Source organism: Lepisosteus platostomus, chromosome 3, assembly GCF_059453375.1.
Source record: "Lepisosteus platostomus isolate fLepPlt1 chromosome 3, fLepPlt1.hap1, whole genome shotgun sequence".
In the NCBI taxonomy this organism is placed as follows: domain Eukaryota; kingdom Metazoa; phylum Chordata; class Actinopteri; order Semionotiformes; family Lepisosteidae; genus Lepisosteus; species Lepisosteus platostomus.
This window is the reverse complement of record NC_142613.1, coordinates 69,378,801-69,392,048: the sequence shown is the minus strand read 5'-3', so window position 1 is coordinate 69,392,048 and position 13,248 is coordinate 69,378,801. Positions and strand designations below refer to the sequence as shown.

At 39.7% G+C, this 13,248-nt stretch overlaps 1 protein-coding gene across 2 annotated transcripts in view; it reads left to right on the top strand.

Moving 5' to 3' along the window:
- The window catches only part of LOC148675355 (connector enhancer of kinase suppressor of ras 3-like), an 88,344-nt gene that overhangs the window by 48,114 nt on the left and 26,982 nt on the right, over positions 1-13,248 (top strand). For both annotated transcript variants that reach the window (XM_088626609.1, XM_088626610.1), the window contains exon 15: positions 3,465-3,513. In XM_088626609.1, the coding sequence (XP_088482735.1) occupies positions 3,465-3,513 (49 nt within the window). The remainder of the gene's footprint in view (positions 1-3,464; positions 3,514-13,248) is intronic.

Sequence of the window (13,248 nt, the reverse complement as noted above, 5' to 3'; positions counted from 1 at the left end):
TCAGCAGGGCCTTGTGGTGGTAGGAGTTTTGTTCACTGTTTTTTAGATGTAGCCAATACTTTATTGCTATTGGTGACTATGACCTAATTCTGCCCTGCACATGTTGTTTGGAGTTTTTCTCTGCACATGGAGGATGCGTTTACAGAACTCCGTGTGCAGAGTTTCCATGGGGTGTTTATCCCGTTTTACTGTATATAACCCCGGTCTGTGAGTGGACCCCACGCTGCACTGCCATATTGGGAAATGGGTCAGATTACGCACTCAAATATTCATAGACAGATTTGATATGAGGGGGTTTGATGTTGTAGAATCTCCTTCTAATGGCATAGAAGATCCTGCATGCCTTCTCCTTCACTCCTTCAGTGCCTTCACGGCCAGGTCGAAACTCCCAGATGAATGGATTGGCAGTCCGAAGTAGCTGGCTGTACTGGCTCTGGGTCTGCTGCTGAGCTAGGTGAAGGAGGTTCTGGCCAGCGCTGGCCCTGTTCTGGTTCTGCTTCTGGGCTGGGTGTGGGGATATGTAGAAAACTGTACTTCTGTAGTTTCTCTGTACTTCAAGGGGGAACTGCGATCCCAGTTTCTCAGACGGGTAATTAAATCTCGGTAACAAAATAAATTTGTTTTATTGAATGGATAAAAAAAACTTGACAAATTCCGAATTAAGCGCAAGTACCGCAAGTTGCCATGTTGTCGCAAACCCCTGGTTTCGCCTACCAATCGCGACGTGAAGCAGCCCTTCCTGGTCACTAGTCACTGGAATGACCAAATGTAATGTGATATACTGTACCAAGCAAAATAAGTACAGGTTGTGCAGCAGACATTTCACCGCAGAAATGTTCCAAAGTGATCTGCAGGCAGAGTTAACAAGTAAGTAGTATTAGTCTCAAAGTCGAGAGCAATATTTCTATTAGATTAAAATGGTAATAAGGCCGCTTCACCTCACCGGATGTTTTGTAAATATAAAAATAGCGTTGCAGTTCCCGTTTAATATACCCTTTAGTATAAACACTGGGCTTCAGGTTCTTTCTTCTTGCAACCACACTGTATGTACACTGGTACACTGGGTGTGCTTGGGTCTGCACCGTTTTCTGCTTGGTGTCATGTCTTGTGGTTTTATAACCTCTATGTCACAGCAGGTCATTTTAATTTATTTACAAGTGTTTGTATCTCATATTTTTAAAATAATATTAGAAAGAAATGAATGCAATATGGACGTGCAGACCGGTCCTAGGTCCTGGAGTGGGGGAATAGTCCAGCGTGTGGTGAACGCTCAGGGCGGAGGGACTGAGAAACTAGGTAGCGTTCCGTTTCCAACATTAACCAAACATGAAACGATGGTGAACAATGAACATGCCATTCAAGAGCCCCTGGTTTGAAAGTGTTATTCTACAAGGCTCCTAAAAGTTTTTTTCAGGGCGATCGGTCAACCAAAGGTTGCACGAGTTCAGCGCAGAAAGCCTTTTTCCTTCATTAATGCCACTATAATGACCCCGGATCTCATTATTTGTAAAGGTTGTGTATGTGTTGGACCGCAGCGGCGTACACCCAGGATTTAAATCTGCTAGCAATTAAATTTTTTAACACAGGAGAAACGTTCTGTTCTTCCTTAACTTCTCAATTTATTCTCACATAACACTGCGTGATCCGGGCCCTGAGGTTATTAAAGAAGGAGCGTGTTGGTGCAGCACTTTAGGGCAGAGTTGCTGAAACAGGAAATTCAATACAAGAGATTAACTATTTACCACAGACTATGCAGATGCTATTCCTGTTACCTTTTGGATCTGATTGAAGTAATAAAGGAGTGCAGAGATCAAGATAGCCAGCCTGCCAGACATACTAGTATCTCAGATTTCCTCCCAAAAGACGATGATATAAATATTTAAAATGACGCACACTGGTGTGGTTATCATAACATGTAGGTTCTTGTTTAATAGTTGCCTATACTCCGACATAGATATCGATGTGTGTTTTCATTGATGTCCAATTTACAGAACAAATCTCTTTGACGAAATGATTAACAAAGCAAAAAATGCTTTCATGAAAAAAGACCAACGATGTGCTTTCATCCCACAAATGTTAAAAGAGTCATATAGGTAATCGGTATATAAGGACCATAATATGAAAGCATTACAGCTGTATGCCTTAACACGTTGAGTAAGAAGACCAGTGCTAGCAAAATGTTGTACTTTAGTGGCTGTGCATTTTTGTCTCACATGCAGAGCAGATCCCATTCACAGATCCTCCGGATGTTAGTGAAGGGTGGTCTCAGGCTCAGGGTTAGCCCAGACAGCGAGCCGTCGTCTTGTCAGCAGGTTAGGGAAAACAGAAAAAAAACAGCCCTCTTTTAAGTCTCTCAGATTAGAACGCATGCTTTTGCTCAATTAAGTGCGGGTAAAACCCTGCAGCTACAATAAAGTACAGTTAATACCTACAGGAATACTAATTATGAAAGTTGTGACAGTAAATCTAGGCTTTTATGCATCTGAAGTGCTTTGCCAGCGATCCCAGGAGGTAATAAAATGTCTCGGCGGCTTTCTGGCGAAATAAAACCCTGAGAAACTGACTTACAAGAAAACAAGTCTGAAGGCAATTAATGCATCAAAATTGCAGGGTGAAGCATGTTGTAAATTTCAGTCTATATACTTTGAGTGTATGGCTCTCTTTTATACCTCAGTGCAGAAGCTCATTTAGGATGTCTTCAAAATAAGCTAGCCTGATGTTATCAAGAGAATGTCAATATCCCTTTTTGACTTTCTCAGCACATACAGAAACTTTAATAAGTTCTCGAGACTCGTTCCAAGGCTATAAAAATTGATAAGCTATGTGTAGTGAAGAACTGCTACAGTAAATATTATGGTGTGTGTTGTCCTACAATCATCATCTTTTGATTTTTATTTCTCTATAATCCCCATTTTTAGTTGTATATGAAGTATCTCAAATGGCAAATGTGCAGAAACAATAACTGTTTTTTTTATAAAACACAATAAATATTGCTGTTTAATAATAAATACTAAAAGCTGTTTAAATTTTAGCTGTTGTTGACAAAAACTCTAGTCTAATTTTGTTCAAAATGAATGAAATGTGTTCTGGGGATGTTGTATTTGAAAATGCCATCTGTATCAGACAATTATAACCTAAAGTGTGGTGTTATGTTACAGGACGTAGATAAAAAATACATTTATCTCTAGGATTTCAACTTTTCCTAAACTATCAACATCATACTAAAAAGTAAGATCTTCAAACACACTCTGTTACAATGTGCTGATTGAAAGGCCTTTTAAATCGAATATACTGGAAAAGACACAAGAATAGCTCCATACAAAATATCCCGATATACAATAACACAGCGATACACACTATTTTGTTTCACACTACACACAAAAGCACATGTAGACTACTGCCTCTTTTCTTGTGATTAATTTGTGAATATCCCTATAATTCTGATCATCTTCTTTTCATCACAGATACAGCTGCCCCGTGAATATGAGGCCACCCTCTGCTTTCTTTGAAGGGGTGAGAAATCTAACCAATATTATTTTTAGCTGCTCATGAAATTCTCACTGTGTTAAATAAGCTGAGCTGTTACTTGCATGTGCAAATCTTGATTCCCTTACAACCACCCTTACTCGATGTTTCCGTCCTCTAGCTTTTCCAAAGAAGCACATCTTAGAATTAACCTTTTATTCACTTCATTTTCCTTACCTTTTCTGTCCCTGAATACATTTTGCAAAAACATGCTTAAATGGTGTGTGTGCAAAAATGTTCTTGCTTTTGAACAGTATTAAGGAAGTACGCGGAGATCAATCAATGATAGCATATTCAGGACTACAAAGGGCACTTTGATGAAAAGAAAACAAATATTCACTTTCCAGTGAGGTTAAAAATCTTAAATCAGTAGCAGGGCAACTACTTTAATTCTGATTGAACAGTTTTAAGGAATAAAGATTTACCATAATTTTCCATCCATCCATTTTCTTAACTGCCTACCCAATCTTTAAATATTTCAAGTTTGACTAATTTTTAATAGAAAATCATAGTTTTTGCTGCTTTCTTTGCGTGTTCCTCAATTATAAGTTATCAATCACCTGGGCCTTGCTGCTGCAGCCCTCATACCAGAACATGGCTATTGAGATATGAGAGTATGCATACTTTCCTCCAAATAGTAGTCATCTTGTAGTGGAGTCATCTTCATGTCATTTTTCCCACATGGGGGAGTTTACCTTGACTGCAGAGCTTGCTCAAACCCGTGATCTGTGGACTGCAGTGTTCAGGAAGAATACATTCATTAGTTGAGCCACTTGAGAGCCACACACAAATACTGTTCTTATATGTATAAATCCCATCTATGCAGTAGATTCATGGGAAGCAACCAAATGTGCGCAAAATGTGCAGTACGTCATACAGAAGTGAAAGAAGTGAAAGACTTCAATTCAGTTGACATTGAAAGCTTTTCTTTCTTGCCCTTAGTCTGCCTGATAGTCCATGTCATTAATATGTGTATGCAAGTGGATGCTTCCCAAGTCACATAAAAGGAACTTAGACTGGTAGCAACAGCTTGTTTTTCAAAGTTTTGGCAAGAAAGCAAAGAAAAAAAGTGAAATGACTGAGAGAGCAAAGAACGTCAGTGCTCTCCCCCAGTGTATATTACAAGATTGCTTTGTATGTCTCGTGCTATCTAGACTAGTTATTTTGTTTGTATAATGACAAGAGATAAAAGCAGTGCTTTCAGGATGCCTGTAGCTGTTTTTCTACAATATTTGCTACAGTGTACCCTAACATAAAGAATCCCTGGGGTTTTGTGTTTTACACAACAAAGCCGTCTATCACCAACGAAATAAACTAAATGTTTTTGGAAGAATTAAGATAACCACCAAGGAAGAAAACATATAATCAAAGTTAATTGGAGAGAGAAAGCTGATGGGGCAGGTCCTTTTCTTTTTCTTTGTGATCTATATCTGATGAGACAGATATTTATCTGAAGCGTAGAAGAATGCAGAAGGACACTGTATATGTAGTTTTATCTATCTTTAAAACTATATAGTTTTATAGGGTTATATTAGAGTTATTTGGTACTCAAGCAATGATAAGAAATGTAGGTCAATCTGCTAGTGTAGCTAAAAGTATCAAGAGAATTAACGTTTATTTGTCAGCAAAAGTTTAAAATATATATAAGACCAAAATAAATCTGAAATGGGCTTTTTATCACTGAGGAAGCAGTTCTTAATTAATGTCCCATGAAAATTTTAGAATGTATGTATTCTTAAAAGAAAAAATAAAGATTTTAAAGTCTAGGAGATTTGAAATTAATAGTTTAAATAGTTTTAATGTTTACAACTTATCAGATTTCTTGGGAAAAAAATTTTTTTAGCAAATCAAATTGTGTCCTAAGTCTGCCACAAACTGTAAAAAGAATTATTGGTTATTATATTTCTTGAGTCAATACAATAAATGGAAAGTTGGAGTGCAGATACAGCATCATATTTTGTTATCCCTTCCATTTCCTGAAAGGGTGAGATTCACAAATCTTACAGTATGTGCAACAGGTCTACAGACAACATTTGGGCTAAATATGAACATTTGAAGTGTTGTTTCTGGCAAAGTTATTTTAAAGCGATTAGAAACTGGATGGATGGGTGAAATGATTGTCCAGCGAGGCCTGAGTGCTTGTGCAAAACGATAGTACTGACTAGGCCAAAGGTGGCCACTGAATCACTGCAGGCACTCTGAACATGTGACAGATCGCTTTCCAGATGACTTCCTTCTGCTCTTCAAACATTCATGGCTGATGTCAAGCCGATCCTATCTATGGGAAAGTTTAGAGCACAGTCTGGGAAATCTATGCCAAAGATAGATTGAATAGCTCCAAGTTCTCCATGTTTAATATAGCCCAAATTAAAAAAGAAAACCACAGAATGTGTTTAGTAGGGCTTTATATATTTTTAAGAAATCCCTTGGAATTTGATTTCAAGTGTCTTGAATAAAGCTTAGTAGTGGAAGTGCATGCTCTCCTAAATGGCACACAACGCTTTAATGTTGTCTTACTAAAATATTAACAGCAAAATGTAGTTTCCTGCCATCTTCCTTAAAGCCAGTTCTTACTGGTAAGCAAACACAGAGCTTTTAGGGTTAACATTCAAGTTTTGTTTTTTGCTTTTGGGTTACACTAGATCATTTTAAAACAGGGCAATTATCATAGTCAAGCACTTACTTGAGACCAGTGCCAATCTCTTACTTTCACAATGCAGATCTGGAAAACCTGATAGCATCAACAGCTTAGGCCTTGGCTCGGTGTGAACCTAGCATTGAAGAAAGGCTCTACTGTCCTGATTTTACAAAAGCCCAGTCTCAGTGCCAAGCCTGAAGCACATTAGTTAAGTGGCATGATAATCCAAGGCATTGTATAGGATAGGAGAGATAGACTCCCTAGAACAAAAGGATTCTGTATTTCTTCCCACAAGCCCAGTGGTCTACCATGTGTCGTCATATGCTACAGAATGCAGACGTAACATTTATGATACACTTTCCATATAAATCCCTGCCTGGAATGCATCCTAGAATGTATTCAAGAATCCTTAATTGTCCTCTTCATACTTGATATGGTTTGTAGGCCTTTCACTTTTCAGCACTTGGAACCCCTTGAAAAGGGCTCATAGAACGTTTTATTGTTATTATACAAAAACATTTGTCAAGTAAAGCGTTTTGATGAGGTCAGTGCAGGGGCACTGACTTGTATTTGCCTCTGATAAAGCTGGCTTCTGCTCGCTATCTTAAAAATTATTCCTGTGATGATAAATTCTGGCGATGAACAGGAAAGCACTGCAGGAAATCCAACCTTTCGGTCGTTAAGTGATGCGGACTTGCGTCTTCCCAAAACGGACTAACCTGATTGATTAGGTCCCAGAGAGCATGTTAGTTGTTCTGACATCTGTCTTAGAAGTTGGAAAAAGTTTGGCCAGCAGCCATATCACTCTGCAACTCACAATGTGCAGCCCACTGAAGCTCAGCAGGTGTGAGCCTGGTCAGTACCTGGATGGGAGACCGCCTGGGAAAAACTAAGGTTGCTGCTGGAAGAGGTGTTAGTGGGGCCAGCAGGGGGCGCTCACCCTGCGGTCCATGTGGGTCCTAATGCCCCAGCATAGTGACAGGGACACTATACTGTAAACAGCTGCCGTCCTTCGGATGAGCCGTAAAACTGAGGTCCTGACTCTCTGTGGTCATTAAAAATCCCAGGGCGTTTTTCGAAAAGAATAGGGGTGTAACCCCACCGTCCTGGCCAAATTTCCCATTGACCCTGATAGCTGATGTGTGGTGAGCATTCTGGCGCACTATGGCTGCCGTCGCATCATCCAGGTGGATGCTGCACATTGGTGGTGGTGGAGGGGAGTCCCCATTACCTGTAAAGCGCTTTGAGTGGAGTGTCCAGAAAAGCACTATATAAATGTAAGCAATTATTATTATTAAAAATAGTTCTGATCCCCAGTTTACAGAGCAGCTAAAATGTGACAAAGGTCTTAAGCCTGAGCTGGTGATAAGGGATGGAAATGAACTACAGTGCACATTTCTTCTCACTGAAAACTGGAAGGTTTTTAGCATTTCTGCAGACAAGCAACAGAATGTATTCTGCATCCTAAAATATCTGACATTTTTTAAAAAGGAAAACATTACCTTAGACGTGTGATGCAAACATGGTTGCAGAGCCCCATAGTGGCCATTAAGAATATTACCTCCTTGAGTGAATCCAGCAGCACTAGTGGTCATTAGAAAAACTACACAATTATCATTCAATTTAATACAGATTAATAACTGGAAGCAACCTGATGCAGAGTAGATGGGTATGTTACTCTTCTTATATTTCTATCTATAACTGTCTTGCTCCAAAACCCTGCGTTTGCACTGGAGAATGTCTTTAGGAACCATTGGCTGAGCCCAGCTGTGTGTATTCAAGTGATGCATTACAATTTCCAGTGTCTGCGTTTATTCTCCGGCTGCATATCTCTCTTAAGAAAGCGATTAATGCTTTTTAAGTAATCTCTCAGCCCTCGGCATTCAGTGCCTCCTGGAGTTTGGATAATTTATTGTAGAAATCTTTAAATTGGAAATGTCGAACATGATTATTTTCAACAAAGGCGGCTCAGCTAATTTTTAAACTAGTCAGGTTTACAGATGATATTAAGAAAGAATGATTAGACTACACTGAAGAAACCGCAAATTAGACCAAAAATGTTTTTGATAAAACTCAAGACTGTACCAATCCATAGCAGGTGATATTAAATGCAGACAAGTATTAGAGCAAGTACCAAAGACAAACTACTGTATAAACTGAATACGGGAACCACCGCGACAGAAGAGGCTATTTACAAAAAAAGACTTTGGTGTTCATGCTGACACATCATTTACATCTCCTGGACAGTGTGGGGAAGTCATAAAAATACAGTTAGGATGTGCAGTTAAAAGCACATTTTAATTAAGGGATGTTATGCTAGAAATGCCAGTGCACTAGTAAGATGCCAACTAGAATATTCTATACAGTTATCGTCACCACATTAGAGAAAAAAGATATTGCAGCTCTGGAATCACTCGGGACAACAACAAGTACAGACATTTTGTGGCTTAAGTTTGATGGAACTGCCCTTTTTTAGTCTTGAACAGAGAAGATTACGAGGAGACCTGATACAGGTATTCACAATCCTCAAGGGCACCAACAAACTCAACCCAGTGGCCCTCCTCACAATCAGCTGTGAAAAATGAACCATAAACTACGAGTGGAAACTTAGTGGAAGTGTGTTTTAAATTAAGAACAGAAGACACTTTTTTTACAAAGGGTTATGGGAGTCTGGAACAAGCTACCCAGCAGTATTGTTGAAGCCGAAGCCCTGGGTTTCTTCAGGAACCAACCTTGGGATCTCTGGATTAATTAACTACCGACAAATGGGCTTGATTAACTAAATGGCCTTCTAAAGTTAAAAGAGCTACAGGACAGCTCATATAAGGAAATATGAACAGATTATATGAGTCAATATGTCCAAAGCAATAAAGGTGAAGATCATAAGCATCTCAACACAACATTTGTGGATAGACCAGACTATTCAGCTGTGGGAAGTGTGCTGAATGTAAATAAAACAAACCACTCTGTGATATTAAAATTTAAAAAGAATGATAAAAATTCCAAAAATTAAAGATGAGGGTAAAAGCATTTTAATAACATACACAATGCTTGCACTAACAATATTGTAAATTAATTTCTATGCAGGACTGCAAACATTGCCCATTGAAGCATCTCAAAGCATGAAAGGAAGTAACCATCACAACGAAATGATCAATGTAAGAAAAACTAAATATAGTGTGTATTTATACTTTGTATGTTCATAATGCCACCACGGTGGATTTCTGCCAAATGAGCAGTGAAACACGAACCAGAGGACACAAACGGAATCTTTGAGAAAGTGCACATCTTTACACAAAGGTTTGTGGAGGTGTGGAACAAGTTGCCCAGGCATGTGGTTGAACTTGGCACCCTGGCTTCTTTCAACAAACAGCTGGATGAGATCCTTGGATCAGTTGAGCACACCCGCTCCTGGGGTTGCACAGGACTGAACTTGCACCAGTTCAGTGCGTTCAATCTGCGTATGAGCAGCGCAGAGTGAGTACAATGTGCTCTCCAGCAGTGCTCTGTTTTACACTTGGGTCTCACTTTGTTTTTGTGCAAGCGTGGGTAACGTCTGCATATTATTGTGCGCTTTTCACTGAAACTTGTGAGCAACCCGTATTGCAGTCATATCAGGGAAGCAGCCGAGTCATTATTTTATTATTACTTTTATTTAATGTGTGTTTTATTTTATGTTCAATTACTGAATAGTACAGTGTAGGGTAATGAAAGTTTTTTATTTATTTATTTAATTTAAAGGAACAATAATTATATTTTTTGTAATATATTTATATTTTTAAGTATATGGAATATTTCGTGTTTACTTATTGTAGTTATAGGGTTTAAATCTTACTTCATTCATTGTTATTTCACTCCTCTCCCCCTATATAAATAGTATCCTATCTAAAAAGTGTCCTTTCTTTCTCTCTATTTCAGTTCAATTCAAGAAGCTTTATTAGCATGACCATGAAATACATCAGTGTTGCCAAAGCATATACAATTAGCATAAGATCTACAGACATTTACAATACAGACACATCATAACACATTTACATACAAACATATGAAGCTTTATTGACAAACAGGCTAACTGTTCCTCCGGCTGTGACAGGAGATCACATACTGGGCTCCCAGTTCAACTGAGTTCCCTCCCGCCGCTCCCAGTAGGATTGGGAGCTGTGATTCTGGCAGGTGTGGGAATTGTGGGATTTGATTTGTTAATTTAGGGAAGAATATTTGTCGCAGTGCAGTAGGAAGTGCATCTCTGTCTCTGTTTCTCCCCGCTGGCAGTGGGAGCACAGCCTGTCCTCTCTGGGCAGCCAGGTCTGCCTGAGTCGTTTCTATGGCCAGCCTGTGGTCACTGAGCCTGTACTTCGTCGGGGTCTGTTTCTTTTTGCTGTTTCTTACCTTGGCCAAATATGTGGCTAGCTTGTACTGTCTGTTTAGGGTTCTGTAGCATTTCAGTTTATGTTGTGTTTGTGTGTGTGTGTCCCAGTGTGTGAGATATAGTTGTTTGATCTGTGCTGTGAATTGGTTGAGTCTGGGTTGTGGTGCTCTAGCAGTGCTGTCCTGAGGCTGGCTGGTGTCGGTGTGGCTTGGGCCAGTGAGCCTCAGGGCCAGCTGGCTCAGAGGGCTCTTTGTTGGGCTCAGCTCTTGGCTCAGCAGGGCCTTGTGGTGGTAGGAATTTTGGTCGCTGCTTTTTAGGTGTAGCCAATACTTTATTACTCTCTTTTGTATATTGATAAGTCATGGGTATTAGGCCTAATTGAGCCCTATATGCATTGTGATTACAGAACTCCGTGTGCAGAGTTTCTAGGAAGTGTTTGTCTCACTTGGTGACAAGGCTCCATAGCCTAAACGTTGTTTCTTTTCTTCCCTTTTCACCATGGAATACATTTTTACTTGTTCCTGTTGATTTAATTATGTCATACACTTTACCTCCTATGCCACTTTGGAGAAGTTTGCAAAACTGTCCTTTGTGCCAAATCGAATCAAATGCTTTCTTGAAATCAATAAAGCGGGCAAAAACTCTACCTCTTGGACTTCTGTTAACATCTGCTCCATTCCCTGCGCTCCTCCACAAGAGCGCACAGGCCTGTTAACAATGATCCATTGAGGGATAAATAAACCCTGGTGAGCCAGCAGTTCTGCTCTCCTCTCCCTACTGGGGCAAATAAGGCAGGATCAGTGCAATATCATGAATGGTAAATCTCTGTATGTGCTCACACCATGACTAAGAAAGCGTTGCTTCTGACTTACATAAGATTTTGGTGAGGTGAAGACTTGAGGAAACGAATCCTTATGTAATCCATGGAGCGCGTTTACCAACTTCCAGACACGATGGGTGAAATGGCCTCCTTTCGTAACCATCCTTGGGTTCTTAAGTCTTATCTAAACCATGCACAGCACTGCCTGCTCGAATCCCAGGTTGGGCTTAGAAATTCTGACCCAGGGGAGAGAAAGCCACTGACTGGTTCAGTGACACCACATCTAAACCTGGTCCTGCTTGGACACGCTTCATCTCAGTCCTGAACAGATTTGTCTCGATTAGCTCTGAGATCAGGGTACAAGGCAGTAACACTTCTGTCACATATACAGTTAAAGTGTATGCAATGACAGAAAAGAGGAAACAATATACTCTCATGTCAGGGGTCTGACCCTGGTCCTAGAAAGCCCTAAAATCTTTAGACCTCCCAATCTTTAAACACAAGTATATTATTGATCAATTAAGGATCTTGTCCTAGAGCAGGGATCTCCAACTATGCTACTGAAGAGCCCCACTTTCTGTGCCAGCTTGAATTGGATGAAGTGGTTAGAAAATGGATGGGTGATCTCTAAACTGCTTAATTAAACACATCTTCTGTTTTATTGATCGTGAATTGTTCCAGGGCTTTAGAAATCGACGGTCTTAATGCTGCGTATGAATTTGGAGACCCTTGTCCATTAAGGTTAAAGGATACTCAAGAGTTTAATCCTAGATAATCTCGTAATGACTTAATTCAACATCATAAACTGCATGAGCATGCGTACTGTAGGTAAAGGTGTATTCTTTTCTGAAAGGAAGAGAGACTTAACTGCGGCCGAGGAGAAGGCTGCACAGCCGAAATGTAGTGTCTCTTTATCTTTCAGCATAGAATAAGCCTTTACCTGTTTTCCTGTTGTGCTATTTTTTCTTCGAAACACCAAAGCACTGAACGGAATGTAACGGTAACGTTTCGCAGTTTACACTCTTTAATAAACCGAGGTCAACCTGAAAACTGCGTCGAGCGCAATTAGGAACATGACCATGATGCAACGCGGCCGGAAATTGCTCTTTGACAGAACAGGCACGCGATTGTGCCAACAGTAGCTGTATATACGAAGGCGTCAACGTCATTTTGCTTCCGTTTTTTTGTAAAATGTTTCCCACGTTTTTAAGAAGGTGTTTCAGTGATCTATTCCCTTTCTACAGAGAAATTATATGCTGTAAAATGCACGTTTTCAAACTTTGGTTTCAGGTACGTACGGTATATTTCAGTGGTAATATGTCATTGACTCCCGTCAGCATACTTCAAATAAAATGCAAAACTCATTTAAAATGATTTGTATAACAGTTTACATATTAATAAAGAGTGGAGATCATTATATTAGCCGCACATGGTCTGTGCTCGCACTTGTTCGGCCTTTTGATTTGCAGGGGGAAAGGGACTTCAGGTCTATATATTAAATGCACTTCCATTTGTCTTGTGATATTTTCCCCCTACAAATAAAAGCTTGACCCGAAGTGGGTTTGCTATCTAAGTGCGTTGATTACGTGAGCATCAGCTAGCCTGGAGCTTGTCTCTTTTCAAAGACTTAATTAAAGACAAAACTTTCGCTGCGGGCTCTGACCCTGAAGATGATAAGGCTGTCATAAATCTCTCCCAGCAGGTCGGAATGTAGCATTTGTATTCACAATCTTTGAAAAGGGAATATTTGTAACTTACCACCCGATTATACCCCCGTCTTCTAATTTTATGTTCTGCTTTTGTTTCACAGCAACACGCTTTCATATTTTTTTTTATCTGAAAAGGTGTTCCAGTTCCTTAACTAATAAATAACCACAAAGGGACTCATTTGAACAT